The 22,554-nt window shown below is 43.1% G+C and overlaps 2 protein-coding genes across 5 annotated transcripts in view; one reads left to right on the top strand and one right to left on the bottom strand.

Moving 5' to 3' along the window:
• The first annotated feature begins 2 nt into the window (after window positions 1-2).
• Window positions 3-21,077, top strand: rtn1a (reticulon 1a). Of its 3 annotated transcripts, XM_003453040.2 has the most exons (9): window positions 3-480; window positions 9,416-10,138; window positions 10,476-11,150; window positions 18,377-18,584; window positions 18,700-18,838; window positions 18,930-18,999; window positions 19,323-19,369; window positions 19,448-19,506; window positions 20,213-21,077. In XM_003453040.2, the coding sequence occupies exons 1-9, from the start codon at window positions 258-260 to the stop codon at window positions 20,253-20,255; spliced, it is 2,187 nt and encodes a 728-aa protein (XP_003453088.1). In that variant the 5' UTR covers window positions 3-257; the 3' UTR covers window positions 20,256-21,077. The 3 variants fall into 3 exon arrangements, with proteins under 3 accessions (XP_003453088.1, XP_003453087.1, XP_003453089.1); XM_003453039.4 differs by lacking the exons at window positions 3-480; window positions 9,416-10,138; window positions 10,476-11,150 and adding an exon at window positions 13,088-13,493; XM_003453041.5 differs by lacking the exons at window positions 3-480; window positions 9,416-10,138; window positions 10,476-11,150 and adding an exon at window positions 16,517-16,668.
• Window positions 21,078-21,331: 254 nt separating this feature from the next.
• tdrd9 (tudor domain containing 9) overlaps window positions 21,332-22,554 on the bottom strand; it is a 28,274-nt gene continuing 27,051 nt past the window's right edge. For both annotated transcript variants that reach the window (XM_005477025.4, XM_003453093.5), the window contains exons 34-35: window positions 21,865-21,937; window positions 21,332-21,763 (exon numbers count right to left, since the gene is read on the bottom strand). In XM_005477025.4, coding sequence (XP_005477082.1) covers window positions 21,665-21,763; window positions 21,865-21,937 — 172 coding nt within the window. In that variant the 3' untranslated portion in view covers window positions 21,332-21,664. The remainder of the gene's footprint in view (window positions 21,764-21,864; window positions 21,938-22,554) is intronic.

The following is a 22,554-nucleotide window of genomic DNA, read 5'->3' as shown; positions in this document are numbered from 1 at the left end:
GGAGCAGTGAACTAAAACAATCAACCTCACTCCTTCTCCTTCTCCTCTCGCTCCCGACCGCACCGCCTCATCTGTGGCGTCCACAAACCCCGGTCTCAGCTGACAGACGCCAACCAGGAGCCGCACTGTTGTTGTTGTTGTTGTTGCGCGGTTTTCTCCGTCACACATCCTAGCGCAAACGATTACGGCAGGGAGAGAAGCGGCAGCAGCTTTGTGTAGCTAGTATAATATCATCTGTCCGACGACAGGAAAAAGGCATGTCTGCGCAGCCCGGTGAGGAGCTAGGCTCGGAGGGGAAGTGGTTTGGGGATGACTATGAGAGGAACGGCCTGTTTGGGAACACACAGAGCCGCTTCGGCGAGCTGCGCGAAGAATTGAAGCCGAGAGGCGGCGACGCGTTGGGCGACCTGGATCAACAATTTCATCCTTTCCAGGACGACGGGAAAAGGCCTCCCGTTGCTATGGAAACTGCATCTACAGGTAAAGCTTGCACTTATTGCCCTTAAATGCTGAAATATGTGACAGTTTATAATCAGTCTAGCCACGTTACGTGTCTTCTTTTTCAGAAGGTAACAGGACGATGTTACGGTGTGAATAAATACAGTGTGAGGGACGCGGGCGAGAGCATTTATCAGAGATTTAGCGTTACGACAGACGGCTTGTCTGTAAGCCTGGGATAAAACTTCCGAGCTCGAAAACAAAAACAAAGCCGAGAGGAAGCAACTTCAGTGATGCCGTAGGGGGAAAAATGGCAGACATATTTCCAAACTAAACTCGGCAACAGCCCTTTATAGTTATGAAACGTCATATAGCTCATGACCGAGTGGTTTTCCGCTCAGGAGACAAGAATCTGCTGGGATGAAGGCATTACCAAATAGCCTGTTGAACTCTGAATGGCCTGTTCACTCCCATAACTACTGTATCATCTCGCACATGTGGGCTTGGTCTACAACTATATTAGAAATATTTGCTTGTTGAGAAGGTGAGGCTACAGATTACAGGCCTAAAGCCCCCTTATCTTACAAAGCCAGTGTCTGGATAGAAAGAGAACAGCTTAATCCTTAAGCATAAGATTTCATTAGTCCAGTAACAAAACTACAAAACTAAAAATACAAAAAAGAATGGATAACAGAGAGGACACGTTTTTAATATAGATGAATAAACATGAAAGAACCTAATATAATATAATATAATATAATATAATATAATATAATAATAATAACTCACAAACTAGATGAGTTTGGAAAGGTTTTGGGAACTTTAGGGAGGTTGTTGTCTGTCTTTTATATTTATGCATATTAAAAAAACACACACACAAAGAGAGAGGGGTTACATGATGCATCCCAGTTTTTGTGTGCACCTCCGTGGACAGTGTCAGTGATGTCATCACATTGCTGGATGCTGGACTTTGTGATAAGATAACGCTGGTTCTGGGTCCGTCATCATTCTCCTCAGCACTGCTCAGCTCATGCTGCTATTTTTAATCCTTAACAGGGTTCACTGTTCGCTTGGCGAGCAAAACTAGAGCCCTGCACTTTTATTCACCAATCCACTGAAAAATTCATGAGCTTGTGCTTTAAAAAAAGAAGGAAAAAAAAGAGCTGCCCAGTTTTTCTTCCTTGCTGCTCAGGTTTTTCACATTTCACTTGCTGCTGCTTCTGCAGCAGCTGCTCCAAAACAGAAAAGAAAACATGTAACCACTGGTAAATCCTTTAAGGACAACAGCATAGCTGAATGCTTAAATTGGACTTTAATCCTTTGATGCACGGAGTTGTCCATGACAGTATTCAAATCTGAATTGTGCAGTTGGAAAACCGTTTGGAAAATTGACATAAAACACACAGAAACACTGCTGAAGCGTTTAAAGCAAGTCGGTGTGACATTTTAAACTGGCTTGTCAGCGTTTGGCCTTGTGTTCTAGAAGAAGTAAACAGAGCACTTGCTCTACTTTTTGGTATTCTGTGCCAGACAGGCTCAAACATGGGTAGGTGCATGCAGACAAACACACACACACTTTATTTTGGTTCCTAAGAGGAAAAGAATAGCTTTGTGCTGTTCCTTGGACTCCCATTGAGCTGTATCCATACCAGTGAAGTAATCCACTTTGTCACTTATGTTCTTGGTGGGAACAGTGCAGATCTCATCACATCTAGCAGGGCAGAGAGGACGTTTCAGTCTTATGTAGTCATGTTATTGTCCAGTCTGATCTTTGTCAAAGACATTCACTCCTAAAAGTCCACTCATGCTTTTCTTTTTCTCTTCTCTGCGTTGCTGAAAATATAGTTTTGAGGTTGGAATTTTTTGGCTTTGAGCATAATGAGACGGGAAGCTGTATCTTTCTCCGGATAATCAATCCATGCCTGTTCTAAATCATGTTCACAGCTCTGATGTACCCACAGACCCCGATAATGCTGATTTCAGCCGTATTAAATCACCACAGGGCAGAACCTTATCCTCGGATCGGATAACCTCTTTGATCTAAAAGTTTCCCATCCTATAAAATTTTCAAGAGTCACGAGAAAAGGAAGTAGCGGAAGGAGCTCTGACCAGGTCTGATGTGCTGCAAGAACACCACAGTCGGGTTTAGGTTGTTCTTTAGCAGATGGTGTTTCTGATAGCTTGGGCCCGATTTCTGCCAGTGAAGAAAAAAACTGAGCACATAAGATACACAAACAGTGACGCTGCCTTTACTTTTTCATAACTCCTCCTGGTGCATCATTTTATCACAACCTGAAATAGCACATCGGTCATAAGAAACTTTCTACTCCAATCCAGTGGCTGATAGGTGGATTAGACTCACGTTTTTCTCCTTTTAGCATAGATCAGTGACAAGGATGAGACAGCATATGTCTGGCTGGGACTTTTCCATATCTTTGAGATAGAAAAAGCACTTAGTGGACTGCATAAGCCAGCACAGTGCTTTTAGCCGTGAGAGCTGTTCCCAAGGGGAGGGGGTAAGCAGTACAAGGTCTTTTCAGAGCAGATGATAAAGATGCAAGATAAAATAAGAAAGAAGGGGGCTTAATGGTTAGAGAGGTGAGGCTGTGATGACAAGGCTGGTGTTTCAAAAGGCCGGCGTGATGGGAAAAAGTAAAAATATGATAGACGACACTTTCCTTTAAGGTTAACTTTAATTTGGTATCTGCTGTGAGTCTTTCTGCTGTTGCATGAGCCTTACATATCTTAATAATAGTTCATCTGTCCATCTTTTCTTCAGCAATCTCAATAACTCAGTCAAACTTGATGGATGCAATGCTGAAGACCCGAGCAAGTGCATTGATGAACCTGAGGTTCCGTGCATAATTGCCCATATTATATTCTGGCTGCAAGTTGCTGTCTATTACCCATGCTTCCCGTATATTGACTGCTGACTACTCCATTCTGTGTGTAGGAGGAGTGGCATCCACAATCGCCACGTTCTCCACGACAATGTTTATATTCAATTAATGCATCCTTATGCCAGTCCTCTTTTCACAACCATAATTTTCAGCTTGTCTGTGTGTGACACATTTAGCAGACACCTGTAAATTGTAGCTTTAAAGAATTAACCTGGGTTACAGTCCTTCTGAGTTGGCACTAGTTTTAATAATGTGTAATCTGGATTTACAGTCTCCTGGACCTGTTACCTAATGCTGAGGCATATAAGGACAAATAAAGGTGTGGTAGACCAAACTCAAGAAGCTCTTTTGCAGAGGGACCATATAAAAGCATTAGTGCACTCATTATATCAATAAGTCATCATTTCTAATGCCTTTAGATCCCATGTGTTCACCCGGAAGACAATTCAAAGCCAACATGTGAAACATGATGCCATGTATCTGATCTTACCAGCTCTCTAGCGCTGAGCAGAGAGTCCTGAGTAATCCCTGGGCGTAGTGCGAAAGTGCTCTCGGGATTAGAATTACTATCAACAAAGGCACTCACAACGAGCATTGACCATTAGTTTTTTTGTGTGCGTGGGCGTGTAAATTATAGTAGCCTTTGTCAGCTTGCCTTCCTACCTGCATCCGCACTTTTAAAAGCGAATTGCCGTTTCAAAGTCACCCTAAATTGACCCAAAGAGAGCGGTGTGCAGACGCTCGGTCTGGATCCTCCCACATTCTCTCTATTCATCCATAAAGCTTCATCCAAGCAGGAAAGCTAGAATCAATACACTGGAAGACAAGCACTGTACAACAGCTACTGTCTAAATGGGGATAGATTTTATTTAAACTGCCTCTAAATGGATTTATTTTTGACAGAGGCTGCTGGAACAATAACAATTGTCCTGGTGGCCTTAAGTGATTTTTTTTTAAAGAGTGGTGGATTCACCAAACATTTCTTAGAGTAATTGTATGCCCTCGTCATTTCGGATCAATGCAGCAGAGCACTTGAATCCATCTGCCCAGCTGCTCTCCTATCGACCTCAGCTCTCAGTATAGGCCGTTTGTGTGCTCCCCTTTTTTTCTCTTTCTTTAGCATCATTAAAAAGTGGTACTCAGTGATTGGTATTCATCTGTTTGTACAGCTAAGGATATTGTAAAACATACATTATGAACTTAAATGTAATAGCCAGAGCTTTTAGAGCCAAAGACCATTACAACTTTAACTGGGCTTTCATTTAAACACTGACATACAAAAGACTCAATTTAGAAATCTATTATTATACCAGCTACCAGGAAATCATAGTGAACCATAGAGTTATAATTTCAATCATCCACATCAATCACAAAAGGCAAATACTTAACTTTCTTCATAAAATACCACCAGTTAGTTAAATAAATTTACATGCACATGTCTTTGAATATAATCCATGTTTAGCATTTTTTGTGTGTGCAGTTTTTGTCTTTCCGGTAAAGAAAGGACAACTTGTAGGAAGTTCAAGCCCCAAATGCACAGATGGGTTTGAAAGAAGAGCATAGTAATAGAGCCGTTTCCACAAGGTCATACGGTGAAAGAGAACACCTGAAAAATAACACCATTGCTCAGAGGGTCATGGGTGGAGTAATGGATTCGTAACAGAGCTGTGAAGTCAGAGATGCCTAAAGGAGAAGCTGAAATACACATATGTCCATAAGTTTTTGAAGAACTGCACTTTTGGGGGGGTTGGGATTTTGCCTCCGTACACAACACTTGAACTCAAACAATAAAGATTTTTTTAAGTGTAGACTGTCAGCTTTAATTCAAAAGTATTGCCTTAACTGACGTTTGATACACAGTCCCCAATATTTAGAAGTTCAAAATGAATGGAAACTTTTTAACTATAAAGATTGTTATTGATACTTGGATAATAATCTTTTTCAGTAAATGACTGGCTGATGTCTAGAACCCATGCACATCACCACATGTTGTGTTTCCTCCCTTGATAAGCTTGTCTCTCTGCCTTAAGTTTGGTCTTCAGTAACTAAAAAACATTCTGTTGGGTTGAGATGAGGTGACTTGGCCATTGAAGAATATCTCATTTCTCTGCTCTGAGAAACTCTGGGTTGCTTTTTCAGTATGCTTTGGGTATTTATCCATCTGAACTGTGAAGAGCTGTCAGATCAGTTTTGCAGCATTAGGCTGAATTTGAGCAGAGAGCACAGCCCTGCACACTTCATAATTCATCCTACTGCCTCTTATCAGCAGTCACGTCATCAATAAACATTAGTGACCCGGTTACACTGGCAGCCATACATGCCCATACCATAACATTATCCCCACCATGACAGATGGTATGCTTCAGATTATGGGCTGTCTCTCAGTTTTTCCATACTATTCTGCTCCGATTATTATGGTAGAAGTTAACCTTGGTTCCATCTGAAAACAAATTCTCTCTTTTTTAGGTGTTTTCTTGCAAACTCCAGTCTGGCCTTCTTCTTCTTGAGTATAACCAGTTTTCATCTTGTTGTATACGATTTGTATTTACATTCATTTGCATCCACATCTCTTTGGACCTCATATTGAGAGTTCCAGTGATACCAAATGCAAGTTCCTGCTTAATTTGACAATTGTAATTCCTAAACAGTTAATCCAGTACTTTAGTTAAAGCACTTGAATTACAGGTGAAAACCCATCTCCAATCACCTCTTGATTTTTAAAAAAATCTCAAATCCAATGTGGGCTGTACAGAGGCATAAATTCCCCCCAAAAAGTCGTTGTCCAAACGCTTATGAAACTAACTGTATGACTGGGACTATTGAGGGTCTCTGTGTGCTCGGTCAGTGCAGACAGACAGACAAAGTGCTCCTTTGAATCTCAGTTCAGCTTGTTCTACGGATCATGGAATCAGCAGCATGTCTTTTGACTCTTTCCTGCACTGCTGCCTGCAAGGAGTAAGGCAGCATGATGCTCGAGTCTGTAGGCATGCTTTGTGGGGTAAAAAAGCGACATTTCTTTTTGCATCTCCTCATTTTCAAAGTTCCTTTTTCATGCTTTTTCATTTTTATTGCACACTGAATGACTGCCGTATAGGCGGCTCAGTGCACCTTTATTTCCAGTGCTAATATATTCATGTTGCAACTCCAAACCCTTTTGATATCTGTGCTCACATTTGTGTGTTGCCTGATAATTAGGAGCCCATGCCTTGGTGTAGCGCAGATTGTCAGGCTGCATTAGTTTCAGAGCTGCACTGGCTGCACGGAGGACAACAAAGGGACTGCCCATTCACAGCACTGCGCCATCCTTTCAGTGACATGATTATGTTGTGTGAGCTGAGAATTCCTCTGTTGTCATTTCCAATCCTGTCCCAACTGCAGTAAGGCATTCGTTTCAGCCTTGTGGGGTTTTTTTCATTGTCTGGGTGCTATATCAGATCAGCAGAGTCAAAGTGCCCTCAATCTCCACCAAGTTTGTCAAGCGGCTTCTCAGAGCAGCTGCCCTCATGGCAGTTAAAGACAGAAATCAAGCCTCTTAATTGTTGAACGTGCTGTTGAACTGTTGCTATATTTCCTGTGTTGTTATGTAAAAATGTTTGATATAGATGGAAGTAGTGGGGGTGTTGCCTACAATCAACAGGAGCATGAGCAGTTCCCAGTTTGGGAGTTCACCTCGCTTCACAGTTTTTAGTGGCTTTGAGTGCTTCCCACTGCACAGCATTTGTACAGTGAATCAGTGAGTGTTAAGATTATCGTGCTGTTGCCTGTGGGACGATTGATGGGACCTATACCATAGTAGTGGACTAAGAGGATTACACTTTGCTTCACTTTAGCAGTACATCAAGGGCAATCATGTTACTGAGCGGAATATGGCTCAACAGCAACCTATTGAAAAACGTGTTGACCTGCTTTGCTTTCCTTCCGTGCCACATCACGCCTTCCCTTGTATCTCAGTTTGGGTGTGTAGAGTTTATGTCACTGTACTGCGGTATGATGTATTGTTAATGACTTAGGAAGCAGCAGTTGGAAGGACAGCAGAAGGGAAGGGTGGCGGGGCTTTTCAGAGGAAGCAAAGGGAGGGACGGGACGTCCTGACCTGTTGGGTCTTCTGTCAGTCAGTCTGCATCCTCCAGAGCTAACCCGAAGGCTGCTATTTAAAATCTTCCCCCCTCATTCAGCCCGGCAGCTGGATCCAGCCTATTTATAGCTCCACCGCTGCCCTGGGAGAAGCAGGGCTGGAGAGCAGGGGGGAGGAGCTGGATTTGTGGAAGCATAAACTCTGACTTGTACACAACATAATACAAATATTAACATTATATGGCATATAGTTTGTATTTTCGTGGGACTACTGTGATTGCTGATGTTCATTTTATACACATGTTGCACAACTGAAAGTGGTATAGGGTGACCAGATTGCAACAAACTAAATGTGGGGCAAAGAGTAGGCATGTGTGGGACAAAGTGGAACAATACTAAAAAAGGGTAGGCTGAAACTGAAGAAATACACAAACTATCCAGACATGTTTGGTTAGGGATGTATCCATAGACTCGCAGATGTGTCTCTTTCAGCCATGTTTACTTTTATAAAGTAGAACCAATAAAAATGTCGGACATTGTCTCAATATGTGTGACAGGAGGATGAGATAAGAATGCTGCACAGTTTTATATGAAGTGGGACTCTTTGTCAACTTAGACTGGAAGCTGGACATGAATTATTCAGCTGATCCAAATTTATTAAAAGTTTTGCCTTGTCCCCTGCCCTTCCCTGAACCTGGTTCTGCTGGAGGGAAAAAAGGGTCTTTTTCCTTCCTACTGTCACCACGTGCTGCTAATAGTAGGACATTTGATTGTTGGTAGGGTCTTCGTCCTACCATAAGGCAACTGATGTCATTTGGCGCTATAAAAATAAAACTGAATTGAAATTAAAGTCAGGAAATGGAAATACTTGACTTGACCTTTGCTCCTGATCCTTAATGTTCTGACATTTCTTCCCGTTTTATGTGTCATTATGTGTCATTGTTATGGGTGTTTATTAAAACCATATTAAATTAAATTATTTAAAACATTTATTAAATATTAAAATATGAGAAAAACATCAAACTATCATGGTTGTGGGAAGCAAACAAGCCACTACTGGAGCACTAGGAGTATCATATCAGTAAGCAAACTTCATTACAATATAAACTAAAACACCACATTAATAAAGCATGGATATACAAATTTATAAAGTGAGTCAACTCCATCTACAGCTCATGTCTGACTTGAGTTGACTCACCTGCTTAAGCAGTAGAAATAGAGAGGACAGGAATACAGTCCTGTAATGGGAGGCTAAAATACTCAATAGAATAATCCTAATATAAGCAGAAGTTGCCCGTAAGGACATATCTCTGTATTGTTACTGCTTATCCATATCTTCATGGATCAGTCTCAATATACATTACAGGGACTAGAAGCAACTGATGAAAACCTTTCAGCTTACCACAGAAGTGGATAAATCAGCCCAGTCCACAAAGGAACACACAGCACAGTCCAGAAAGACGGCAGGTAGCAGTCCTCACACCTGCCAGCAATCACCTGTTTACCACTTCAGTTTGCATTATGTGAGACTGGTTATTTTCCCGCCTGGTCCTCACCGTTCCTGTGCTGCATCATTAGCATGTGTGCATATGCTCATTTTGATGACACTATTTTGTGAAAATGGAGAACTGGTGATTACAGAGCAGAAATGTGATTACAGAATACCCTTTGCTCGCATGATTTGGAACAGACTTTGGCTCTGACACTGTGTTTTTTGGGGGAGCCTGAACAATCCCCCTTTGTCCCTCGTCGGGTACAAGTACGCTCTGTTACCGCATCCCTCCTGATCTGCACAGACAGGCACCCAGTCTGACTTTGCTGCTTTCACAGCCCCTCTTTTTGGCAGCAGATCCAGCTGAAGCGCAGTCTTGTTTAACTGGATGTTTTCATTAATCAGACTGCTCAGGCACAGGCTGGTTTGATTCTGTGTGACACTTATCTGTCACCTAAGTTTCACGCCTCTCTCTTGCTCTTGCTTTCTGTCTGTCTGGTTGTTTTTGTAGATGATCCCATGTCTGGCCTCTTCAGGAAGCCTATGAATGATGATGGTGACGTCTACACTTCCCTGCTGTCCAATCAGAGCTTCACAGCGGGCCAGGAAGCCTCCTACCTGTCTGACGACCTGAAGCCCTCCAGCCACGCTTCAGGTTCTTCTTCCTTGGATCACTTCTCAAGTGACACCTACAGCTTCAGCTCCAAGATGACTTCCAGCCAAGCTAGTGATGCAGCAAAATCTCTGCTGGGCTCAGATAAGACAGAATCCTACAACTACATGGACATCAGCCACGGGGACGAGCGCCATGACCAGCAACAGGGGGCTCTGCACAGCCTGCTCGACAAAGGCTCAGCTGGACATGACTTATTGGGCAGCTACATTGATAAGAACCCCGGAAGAGATGAGGATGATGAGGATGAAGAAAATCTAGGTCCGGCACTGGGCTCCCATTCTTTCCCCTATGTTGAGGAGCCATCTGATGAGGAGCTGGGAGACTACCGTTCCTACCGAAACCTAGGCGACACGCCACAGACGGCCAGCCCGGTGAAGATCACTTTGACCGAGTCTCAACCAACAACTACTAAGGCAGAGCCGCCGCCACACCCCCCCTCAGTCAATGCGTCTGAACGTGAAAGCGTCCTCAGTGTGGGCATACAGGGGGTCCCCACTGTCACGCTGTCAGAGCCAGAGGACGACAGCCCGGCCTCCACTCCCAGTGCTTCACCAACAAGTAGGCAAAGCACATAGTCACACACATATTTCAGCATCAATATATATATATATATATATATGTATATATACATAGTGAAGTTTTATTTTTTTTATTTATTAGAATTACAGGTTAAGTTTTTTCACTGTGGCTGGGGTGTCCAAATTACCATATTAATAGAAGAAAATGCTAACATTTAGCACTTGTAGACATAGAATTTATTTGCTAAAAGAAAAGTTTTATTTATTCTTTCAAAAGTTATGTAATCTAGCTTTAAGTCATGTATGCACATACTGTGTGTCCAGATTTGCAAGGAAGACACTAATGCCTTCTTTTCTCTGGATTTCTTTGTGAGCAGAAAAAGATTTCCCCTCCCATGACATATTCAAGTCTGATGCAGTTTCCAAAAGCAGCCCAGGCACAAAGGGCAGTGGCAGGGACCATGATGGCAGCAGCGCAGAGTCTGGGGACTCTGAGATTGAGCTGGTGTCTGAGGAACCTCCTAAGGCCAGTAGCAACCCATTTGCCCAGCCGCCTAAAAGCAAGGGCACGTTCAGCCAGCCTAACAACCCCTTTGACAGTCCCCCAGTTGCCAAGGGTGGTTTAGGCCTCGCTGGCAGTCACGCTCCACCCACAGCTTACAGCATACTGAGGGAAGAGAGGGAGGCAGAGCTTGACAGTGATCTCTTCATTGAGTCCGCGTCCGAAGAAAGCCCAAAGAGAGAGCAAGGCTTCAGTGGCCCCAAACAGGGAGTCAGCCCTCCCTCCCCCCTGGTTCCCAGCACTGTCCCTCCCCGCAGTACCACTGAGGGGGCGCCCGTTGAGCCCCTGGTTTCAGAAAAGATCAAGAGCCCAGTGAAAACGGAGGAGGATCGCCCCAGCAAACCAAAGCCCCCAACTGCGGCCGTGCCTCCCGAGGTGCGATCAGAAAAGCCCCACCAGGAAGACATGCACAAAATCACCAGCGAGGGCAAAGGAGACCTGGGAAAGCCTATTGCATCAACTTTCCTGGAGGGCTTTGATAAACAAAAAGGTGAGTCCTAAAACTGTTGTTGTTATATCTTCTTAGGTTTACACACAAACTTATAAAGTATCTGTGATCTTTTATTTGTTGCTGTGCTCCTATCTTAAATACTAGCTGTTAGCTCATGGAACAAGTACTAATTTATCTGCTGGTGTTTATCATAGAAGCTACTTAATGGACTGCATGTTTTGGTGATGATTTGTTGACAAGGCCATGAAATAACTGCTCAGTGTTTATCTCTGTACCAGGAGTGGGTGGGAAGGCTTGTCTTGAACTATCCCCACAATTGGTTCCCCCTGGTGGTATATAGAAGGAAAAGCAGAGAAAGGACAAGGTGCTTTAAAATGCAAGGCAACTGAAAATCATCAGCTACAGTTTCAGGCCTGTGACTCTAATGATGCAAATGATAAGAATTACAAATGTGCAGGAGGGGGTGGAGGCCTTTCAGCATCTTGACAGCATCTGGCTTCATACATCAGCCTGCAGCCCCCTGAGATTAGATAAGTCAGACATACCACTCACAGTGAGCAGTTAATGCTGGATAGCCTGCACCTTTTGATCTCAGCATGGCTATTTTGATTTCTATTGGCTGTTCTGGCTGTCAGTGTAAACAGCGGGTTTACATAATCCTGTGATGTCAAAACTGGGGCACTCTCTTACTTAAGAGCTTTGAAGGAATCCTCTTGAATCCCCCATGTTTGTAGACCAAATAAAATAACCTCTGATTTAGATTTTTTTTTTCTGCATTGGTTCCTCTGTGGCCTCTAAGAAAACATGGGTTGTACCGACACCCTGGTTGAATCAGGTGAATAGCTGCATGTTTAAAATGTAAACTGACACATTTCATTGCAGCTGAATGCATTTGTTTTGCTTTGTTTACTGAGGCTAGAAGAAGGTTCTGGAAATGCTAGTAAAAAGCAGGTCAGGTCTTTTTTTTCTTCACCACTAGAGGGCATAGTGCACCTTTGTTATGTTAGGCTGTGTTGACGGGGAGAAGATTTTGTTTGCATCAGTCCATGCACTTCCACACCAGTTGCCATAGCAACACCGATGGGGGACCAGGTTAGCTTTTTCATTTCCTCTCCTTGGGTATTGGCATAAAGGCCCATCAAGCTTGCAGGAAGCAGAAGGTGTGAGGTGTGGCTGTCAGCGGGTGGAGGGGAGGAGGACTGAGGGGACAGGACTGGCAGCTTTGATGGGACTGAAAACTGGTATTAGCACATTGTTTTCTGTTCAACGTTGACGCCACACAGTGACTGTGCTCTTTCTGTTGCATTTTTATGCATCCAACTTTGCTTTTTTCTGTCACGTTTTCCAGCTTCATTTGCATTACAAATGTGTTCTGGGGAGGAAACCATAACACACAAACACATCCTGAAGGCACTAAGCAAGGAGCATTGTGCTGTAAATGCACAGTGTCTCTTGTTATGAATTATTAAGAACAAGCACTTTGCCTCTTAATTTGCCAGTGAGTCATATTGGAAAAGGCTATTTTAATCTATGGCTACAATCATAAATTGTGTCATGTGCAAATACAGAATAACGAATCTGGATGGTTGCCATATTTTTCACTGCTCATAAAATATGCCATTGCATCCTGTCTGGAGTGCAGCATGACATCAGACTATAGAATTCCATTTTTTCTTCTTTTTTTAAGGCTGCACAGCATGTGGTATGTGCTATATTTAATGCGCATATTACAAATGATTCAAATACGTATGATGCCACACTGGAGCTACGACAAAACCAGTTTTCTAAACACCACGTGACCCTGCATCCACCTAACCCTTCCGTTGCTTTTACCCCCACTATTAAAAATTAGATGCTCTGTTAGGACTTTTATTGTGAAAGGAAAGAAGCTTCAATTGTCACCACCCACCCTCAAACCCCCCCTCAAACCCCCCCGGGCTCTTAATCATTGCATGGATGATTTGCTGCAGCAGAAACTGTGGTGTGGTGTTTACAATTTGCCCCCCTCCACTCCATTCCCTCCACACAGACAGGCACATACGCACTTTCCCTTCTCCTTCTGTTTCTAGCCAGCACCGCTCCACAAGCATCAGTCTTTGTGCTCCGCGCACCGGCAGCACCTTGGAAACCTTTCCTCCCTCCCTCCCTTCCTCCCTCTCTGTCGTCTCAGCCTCTCTCTCGCATCCTTTTTCGACCATTCATGCCTTTCTGGGATGAGTGAGTGAGTCGGTGCGACCGAAGAGCCAGACAAAGAAGAAAACGGAGAGCAGAAAGAGAAAAGCAAGAGAGAGAGAGAACAGGGACAGAAACTGATCACCAGCATGCAGGGAGCTGCAGACGTGACCAAGAAGGAATGCTCCTGGAGCAGTTGGAAAGGCCAGGGTACTGACGTGTTTACTGTGATTTGCTCATTTATTGTCTGTGCATACGTTGTGGCCGTGGAGGGGTAACATGGTTATTTCTGCATGTAGGTTAAACATTCATGTGTGTCACCCTTGCATGTGTGGTTTGCATGTTACATATTAGCTGTAAGCGTACGGGATTCAAACTGTGCCGTTTGGTGTTCCACCTTTCTCACGGACACGCCCTTATGACGGATCGTTTCTTGTTTCATGTCTGTGCATCTCACAAAAAAAAAAGGAAAACAAAGGGAGGGGGAGGGGGTGAGAGACGCTGCTTGGTGTTTTGGAAAATAAGTGTATCCTCACCAGCATGCTGGGAGCCATCTGTTTTGGGTGCATGGTAACATGGACGCTAGTGTCATGGACCAAGGCGTATTGCTGTAATCACCCTCCCTGCTTTGCGACTGTGCAGGGAAGCTGGTTTATTATGGCGGATGCTCTGTTTTGTGTAATGAGGCAGTCACAGCATCCGAATGGCACTGACAGACTGTCTCCATGGTAACCAGGGCGCACCCAGTCCCATTACATCAGCCCTTTCTCTCTGGCCGCCATGGCACCTTGCAGAGACTGGGCCGGAGAAGAGCATCCTCCGGCCGTCTGTTCCCACAGCAAGGAAGAGCTTAGAGAGGGGGCTGAGAGAGAAAATGGCGTCTTTTTCTCCACGCCGATTGTGGTTCATTATCTGTCGTCTTTTTAGGTCTGGTTAAGCCATAGAAACATGACAGACTGGTCTGTTTATTGTATCACAGCAGAGACCATAACAGTATCTGATTCAGGATGACAAAAGCATCCTATTTGTTATTAATGTGCTGAGTCATTATACATTTAATTTGATCTACATCGATGCCCTAGGCTGTGTAACATTATAGCCTGATGTGAACGATCCACAGCATCAAGATCGCATCAAATTAAGTCACCGCAGTCAGCACAACAAAGGATGAAAGTGAGCTGATTTATCTTCTTCATCATTTTGAAGCTGTAGGCATTTTTGTGTAGTCATTCTCATTGCCATACAAAATACTGATTCACTGCCATCAAACTCATCAGGGTTGATCAAACTATGATGTAGGCTTGTCCAGGGGTGAGTCATGGATACATGATGTAATCAAAATAATTAAAAATGACAGGTATACAAAACAGCTTATGGGTTTTCTAATGCACACTGTTGGCCAAAATATATTCTCTCCACTGTGGATGCTTTTCTATCTGCTGACACTTGGAGAATTTTTAAAATTAAGAACACTAGTGGCAGCTCTAAAACCAACTGTCAAGACTGTATTAGCTTTTCAAATATTATGATCTTTTTTTAATCTTACACTGGGCCTCGGTGCAGCCCCTTAGCTCACCTTTCAAGCCAACTTTCTTGTGACTGAATGCCCCTCACAGTTCGAAGGTTTGGACAGCAGATGGGTGGGGTTTGATATGACTCTGACATGACCACATCCCCTGTTTTTCTCATCATAAGGCTCTAAGAGTAGAAAAAAATGTCTAAAACTGAGAGTCAGCGCAATCTGAAGTCTGAGCTATTAGTTCAAACTTAACTCTTTGATATGTTGGTCTTGTTTGATATGAACACAGTGCATGTATATATATATACACATATATATGTGTGTGTGTGTGTGTGTGTGCTTTCAGATAGTTTAGATTTCAGTAATAGTCTTAAGCTGTCATTGAACTGTGTTATTGCTACAATTTCATTTCCTAAGTGTAGCATTAATATAATAACCAATATTAGAGAATAATAATGATCATGATGAGGTACCATCCCCAAGTCCAGATCACAGTGACGGTGGTCCAAATCTTTCCCGACTCTCGGCTGCGAAAGAGGGTTGCAACAGAAGTCTTGTTGCATGTTTTTTTTCCATCTGGCTGATGGCTCATTTCAGGCCACTAGGATGTCTTCAATGATTTAATGAGGTCAGGCTAAACTAGTTCCACTGAAGAAAAAGGGGGATGGGAAATCAAATTATTGGCACTGGTGTTAATCATTTTCTGTTTTGTTCTTTTTTGCTCAGTCTTTGTGTTCAATATCAGAGCAAAGAATTATATCATCAGACTGGGCTGTCAGGCAGTATTTGTGCTTCCTGTATATGTTCAATCAGCATCCCGCCATCATCACTGTACTTGGGATTTACATCGTGCTATCATACCTAAAAGGGTTTCCTTGATATGAATATCAGACTAAGCTGCTAAACAGGCTTTTGGTGAATGGGCTGCACTTGTGGTTCTACAGACCACTTAAAGTTTCTCATTCACCCATTCAAAAAAAAATGTGTAGGAGCCAAAGCTTTAGTGTCTTGAGAGACACGATGTCTTTTGATCAATGAATTCAAACACTAATATTGCTCGTAATGTGGTTGTTAACTGTCGACTTATAATGTATAAGCCTTTTACACACACATTTCTCTTCATTATACACTGACACAGCATTGTCCACCCATAAGCCTTCTATTTAACCTGCTATTGTCCTTTTGTGCTCCACAATAAAGGGAGTGGCTGTTCATATGTCGGGGTGCAAAGACACATTATGTGCCGATGTCTCCCCAGATTTGGAGAAAATGAATCTCTCTCTCTGTTCCCAAAGGAACGCTCTTTCCCCTCCCTTCCTCTTCAGCCCCTCCCTTCCTGTCTCTCTCCATCTCTCACTGAACGGTGGGGAGAAAATGGAGCATGGTAACTATGGTAACTGCATCAGGCAGGTGCTTAGAAGCGCCATGCCACCAAAGCGTTTTAATGGAGCAGTCTAGGATGATTATTAGCTGTCGTAAGTCAAATCGTGCAGTTTTAAGTCTTTTGGTTCTTCCACTCTGATGTGCTGACTTTTAATTTAGTGGCTGGTTGACGTTCTTTGTCTCATCTCAGCTAGTCTGCGCTTAAAGTCTGAGCATACAAGTGCTCCAACAGAGAACGAGTGTGTGTTTGCATTTGTGTGTGTGTGTGTGCTGGATTGCAATGTGGTTCTTTGGCAACCGCACCCCATACACGTCCTTCTCCATCCCTCAGCCCCCATTCCTGCTCAGGCGAATGCTGATTTGCTGGTGTGGCTGTAGCCCCTCCCTCCTGTGCAGTGGGGGGGGGACTCCCCTTTCACCGCTCTCCTTTTGTCCGTGGATAAAGCAACTGCCTCTTTCCCTGTTCAGCCATGGGAGCCGCAGGTCAGTACTCGCTTCTGCTGCAGCTAAAGCTTTTCAGTCTGCGTGCCATCTGTGCGGCGCATCACAGACCTCAGTCGCTGTTGCCTTGTCAACACCTGTCACCCGAGCAGAAATGTCTGTTGTTGATTTGTCTGCGCTACCTGTGCCTGCCCATGTGTGTGTGTGTCTTTGTGTGTATTGAATGTGAGCATCTCCGTTCAAATCAGTAGCCACATGGAGAGTTGTGCCAGCAACAATGGCTCGAATGGGGAGTGGTGCATGTGCAGCTGCTGTGACAATGAATGAGTCTTTGATTTCACAGTGGTGGTGTTGTTTGGGATAGGTCTTGAGCATTTTTGTAATGTATTTTAGTTACTAAGAAGACAAGACATGCTGTTTCACAGTGTGGGAACAGGGTGTGACGGAGCCGAGACTCACTCAGTCACAATGGTCGTTCTCTCACATCCAGGTTTAGCCTCCCTCTTTGGCATCTACAGATGCCTTTTAGTGGAGAGTAAAGATGGCCGTCATCACTATGCTGCTCACAGCTCCACAGCTAAAATTAGAGCGAGCAGGCAGGCAGGCGGACAGCACAGAGGAAGACACCCAAGAGACCCCAGCTGCGATCTTCTGTTCTTCGTGGGCACAATACCTTACATTAAACAGTTCTCCCTGCATGTCATCAAGGATTTAATGGCATCCGTACTATAGTGGTTCTGTCTGGCTCGCAGTGGTGGTGGTGTGCTTGGAGTGGAGGGGCAGCCGGTTCAGCAGAGGTGAAACGAGCAGCCGACAGTTCTCATGGAAACAAGCCCGTGTTTCCAGCCGACACAGCCGACTGCCAGAGGAGGACCCGTCGGCTGCTGGAGCTGTAATGGTACACTGGGCTAATCCTCAGTTATCACTTTGCTTTGCTAGAGGCTTTAAATTACAGGCCCCACCACCCAAAGAAGGCTAGAACAGTAGGAAACCAGTACAGCAAGACATATGACAGCCTGGGGGTATGTGTATATCCCAAATATTTCTCCCTGTATGAGGGAGAGTGCTTTACAGGAATCATTGTGTTTTGCTGCATTAATGAGATACTGATGCATCGTCATCCTTCATCATGATCCAGAGCTGCTGGTCTGACCAGATCACATTGAGCCATTATCTGTGAACTGCTGATAGTGCTTCTATTTCTGCTGCTGCATTCAGGGAGCTATAGGTCAATCATTAATTCTGCACTGTGAGCAGGCAGTGCAGGTGTACCTGGAGTGTAACGTGCCCGTTTGTACGTATGTTTGTATACGTATGAGACCCGACCAGATGCTCCTGATTTTAAGCACACGTCAGATATAACAATGAAGCCCTCCGGCCTGGAGTGTCGCAACCCAGATTGAAGCACTTGTTCAACTAGTCAGAGTCAGTTATTACCTTTGGAAAGGTCGCTCTATATATAGAGGTAAAGAAACTTAACCGGCACACCGTCACTGGGACACCTTCATTCTGCCTAACCTAATGAAAAGCTGGGTTATGAAGCTGGGTTAAAACAAAATAACGTGACAGCTCTCTGAGGACCCTGGGTTGTGAACAGCTTCCAGTAATTTGACCCAAATGTGTGGTGTGTAGACCACAGCAGCCTAATCCAATTTGTGAAATGTACATCCGTGGATACCGGTTGAACCTAAGGGATGCTGGTTATGGATCCTAACACAAGTTTACCTTTGTTCTGTCCTTCCCTCCCCAGCGATTGATCTGCTCTACTGGAGGAATGTGAAACAGTCAGGGGCCGTGTTTAGCAGCGTGCTTCTGCTCCTCTTCTCCCTGACCCAGTTCAGTGTGGTCAGTGTCGGAGCTTACTTAGCCCTGGCTGCCCTCTCGGCCACCATCAGCTTCAGGATCTACAAGTCTGTACTGCAGGCTGTGCAGAAGACAGATGAGGGACATCCTTTCAAGTGAGTGGAAACTGTTGAAGAAAATGACCAGTTTGCATTAAACAGTCGGTGACATTCACATAATGGATAGCTGTGGACATGTATCACTCTTGTCTGCTCTCGTATATGTTACCAGAGCCTACCTGGAGATGGAAATCGCTCTGTCTCAGGACCAGATTAGTAAATATGCTGACAAAATCCTGCTCTACACCAACACCTGTATGAAGGAGCTCCGCAGGCTGTTCCTTGTACAAGATCTGGTTGACTCTTTGAAGGTTTGCATCACATTTAAAAGAAGATCACTGTTTGCTTTTTAGCCCTGCTGAGAAGTCTGCTGGCTCTAACTTTAACTACACTTTGTTTCAGTTTGCTGTTCTGATGTGGCTCCTGACCTACGTAGGCGCTCTCTTCAACGGCCTGACACTGCTCATCCTAGGTGAGCTCATCCTGACTTTCAGGCACTGCTGTTGACTCACTCACACTCCATCTGTAGTCTAATAATCATCAGAATACAGAGCCTTATATATTTGGAACTAAACAGAAGTATGACATGTCAGTCAGCATGAAAGAGCACCAAATACATTTATTGGAGGCATGTACTGCTCTATTTCATGTATGTGTTTGCTTTTCCAGCTTACCTTAGATAAGGGAAGTGGTTGGGGTGTGCTTGGCCTCCTGTTGAAACAACTTTTTCCTGTTTGAACATATTTCCACATCAGGTCAGAGTACTTTAACCATTATTTTTCTGTGCCTCTGCAGCTGTGGTCTCCATGTTCACCTTGCCTGTGGTCTATGAGAAACATCAGGTAGGAATACACATCAACTCAAGTCAGCTAAGGTTTGGAAAAAACATTGCTCAACTTCTAAAAACTCTTTGTTTTCAGGCACAAATTGATCAGTACGTGGGACTAATACGGACCCAGGTCAACTCTGTGGTGGGCAAGTGAGTGGCTGCCATTCAGTCATTTTATTCGAGGAACTTTTTTGCCTCTAACAGAAAAAAAGTTTATCACTTACCAACTTTCATGTTTGTCTACTGCAAACAAATGAAGGAGAAGTACCTGCCGTTTTCAGTGATCACAGTCAGACTTCTCCAAAGTTGCTCAGTGTCCAGTATATAGGTGTGAACTTCTACTGGGCATCTTTCATATATTTATGCAACTCAGTGGTTCTCAAACTGTGGCATGGGCAAATGAGGAAAAACAAATATAGGTTTGCTGATGCTACTGCACATTTTTATTTAACTAAAATTATTAGATACTATTGTTAATGATAAAAAATATCAAAATTGTGGGATGTGAAAAATACTACTGCTTAGCAAATTCACCTATTCTCCAGCCACTTTCGAAGAAATGAAAAGCCACAGATGTTTGCATTATGCTCAGGGTGTTTCTTTAAAGAAACTCATCAACACCCCTCAAAAATCAAGGAGTGAAGTTTTTAGGTTTGTAACTACTTTTCATACCTAAATATGCACTTCCTGGACGCAGGTTGCTAATTTTAGTCAAACTCTACTTGTCCGGTCCATCGACTGCCATAAAAAGAGAACACACAAAGTCATGCCCCCCTTAAATTAAAAAAAAAAAAAAAATCCAGAGTAAACATCTTGCTGTTAACATAAAAATTAAATTCCTGTTTTCTCTGTCAAGGATCCAGGCAAAGATCCCTGGAGCCAAGAGGAAGGAGGAGTAGACCCACGTGTCTCACCGAGAAGCTGACAGTCCAGTCCAGCTCGGAGTCAGGCCCACCGTTAAAAGAGCCTGGTCGTCATCTGTGGGGCGTAGTGCTATGTCATCTTGGTGTTCTCTAAAAGCATCCACTGGAGAAGCCTTCACCTTGTCTATAGCAGTCTAATCACTAACACACACACACAGTCACACGTACGCACATAATCCTGTTTCTAGGTAGACAAGTACACAACTCAAAGACAAAAAAAGAAACTGACTTTTTTTGTGTTGCTTATTATGAAGTGCATGAAGTCGAGCCTTGGGTAAATAATATTTGATATCTTTTGTGCAGTTTTTAAAAGTCACGCTACATTTTTTGCTTTGCAGTGCTTACCACAAACTGTACGGTTTGGCACAAAAAGGCTAAACGCCCACAGACGTGCTCTGCTGCCAATGTTGAATACCGCTTCATGTTTCTGAGTTAGCAGATGGGGCTTCTCTCAGTATATGTCAATATATATAAATATCCAAAATGATTTCCTTTTGGTGTTTCCAAGCACAAAATAATTTAACGATATGCGTCTTAGATGTGGTAATTGTAGGGTTTTTGCTTTTGTATAACCATAAGGAACAATACCCACGCTCATGTTTTAGGTACTATTGTACAACTTATGAAGACAAGGAGTATCTGGTGATATTTAGCTTGTTTGAATAACTGTCCAACTTTGTACTATGTTCAACTATACTCTGTAGTTCTTTAGACCCTGGACTCTTTAACTATTTGCACTCACAGTATGTATTTAATTACAAGAATAAGAAAAATAAATGTACCTTGGTGTAAAACATCTCCAAAGCCACTTTACTGATGAGTTGATGTTCATAAGATCAAGTCGTGTTTCTGTGTGACACAACAGCTAAGTTTAAGGTGCTAACACTTAGAATGAGAGACTTGGAATGACGAGCTATAAATATAGGCCAATACATTCTGGCACCACCACACCTCTAATAGTAGGAGACAAGTGTGTGTGTGTGTGTGTGTGTGTGTGTGCTGACAAATTTAACTTCACTCTTGAATCACAATCAGAAGACTGACAAGCTTCATCTGTTGCAAACAACTATTTTTAATGACCAACTGCAGAAACACAACAAGGCAAAAAGGCTGAGTCTTATCAATGAACTTCAGCAGCCACCGAGTTAAACAGGAAGTCTCTAAGTAACAGTAAACGAAGAAAGGAAGGAGGATTTTCCTGTTAGGATGAAAGCTACACCAAAAAATGGACTTGAAACTTGGGTGGGGAAAAAAAAACCTCCTCCGAACAACAGTTCAAGTAAAATTGAAGTTAACCAAATCACAATGCAACATTTAGTAAAACTGAAGTTAACCAAATCACAATGCAACATTTAAACCATTTCTAAATACTTAAACAATCATTTTTAGTTGTTGAGTAGAGTTACAGGGTGTAGCTGGTAGAGAACGCCTCTGGCCTTTCCACCTCCCGGCTCCACGATGTCCATCCTCAGAGAAGGATCCACCTGCAGGATAAATACATATTTTAAAACACAAGGACCTAAATGTGCCTAAGCAGAGCAGATGATCAAATGAATAAATAAAAATGCACTGATCTGCTCATTACCTGGTTCCATTTTCCCAGTTTTTCAAAGAACTGGGGAGCAATGGCTTCCCTTGGCGGAGACTTTGCGAATAGTCTGCACAATAAAAACAGTAATAACTTAAAAATTCAGCATTTTTACTGATTTTTAAAACATTTTTTTGTTGTCCACCAAAGACCTTTTGGCCTTCCCTCAAAGAAAGACCATCAGGAAAAAGCTCCCAGTCCTCTGGTAGAGCAGGGGTTGTCAAACCTTTGGGGGCCAGGGACCCCTTACAGGGGTAAAATTGTTCCAAGTACCCCCTTCTAATCCCCATGCTCATAGACTGCCTTCTGTACTCCTAAATTATGTAGGAATTATTTATATTTTACATTTTTCAATATAAATACTTTCAATCTGTTTCAAAGAAATATGAACTTTATAGAAAATAAACAAAACAAAATAAAAAAACAACAACATGTGAACACTTTTAAACTCAGGGCAAATTTAAGATATATTTGAACTCAGAGCATAAATAAATCTGAAAGCTTTCAAAAAATAAACAGTGAAAACACTGGAACAATTTAAATGAACCCATTTTGTTTCATGAGCAGTTTAAAGACTATTTAATTGGTTAAATTTTAACACAATGAACATATTGCCCTTATTCAAATTATTTGCAGAAAACTGAAAAATCGGGCTTTATTTCACACAGTCAAACCAGTCATCACCAA

The sequence above is a fragment of the Oreochromis niloticus genome, linkage group LG19, assembly GCF_001858045.2.
Source record: "Oreochromis niloticus isolate F11D_XX linkage group LG19, O_niloticus_UMD_NMBU, whole genome shotgun sequence".
NCBI lineage: Eukaryota > Metazoa > Chordata > Actinopteri > Cichliformes > Cichlidae > Oreochromis > Oreochromis niloticus.
The sequence above is the reverse complement of the archived record's forward strand: the minus strand, read 5'-3'. Positions and strand labels throughout refer to the sequence as shown.

Coding starts and splice junctions, on each gene's coding strand:
- rtn1a (XM_003453040.2), top strand. CDS start 258: ATGTCTGCGCAGCCCGGTGAGGAGCTAGGCTCGGAGGGGAAGTGGTTT. Junction 18,585..18,699: donor GATGAGGGACATCCTTTCAA/GTGAGTGGAAAC, acceptor ATATGTTACCAG/AGCCTACCTGGAGATGGAAA. Junction 18,839..18,929: donor ATCTGGTTGACTCTTTGAAG/GTTTGCATCACA, acceptor ACTTTGTTTCAG/TTTGCTGTTCTGATGTGGCT.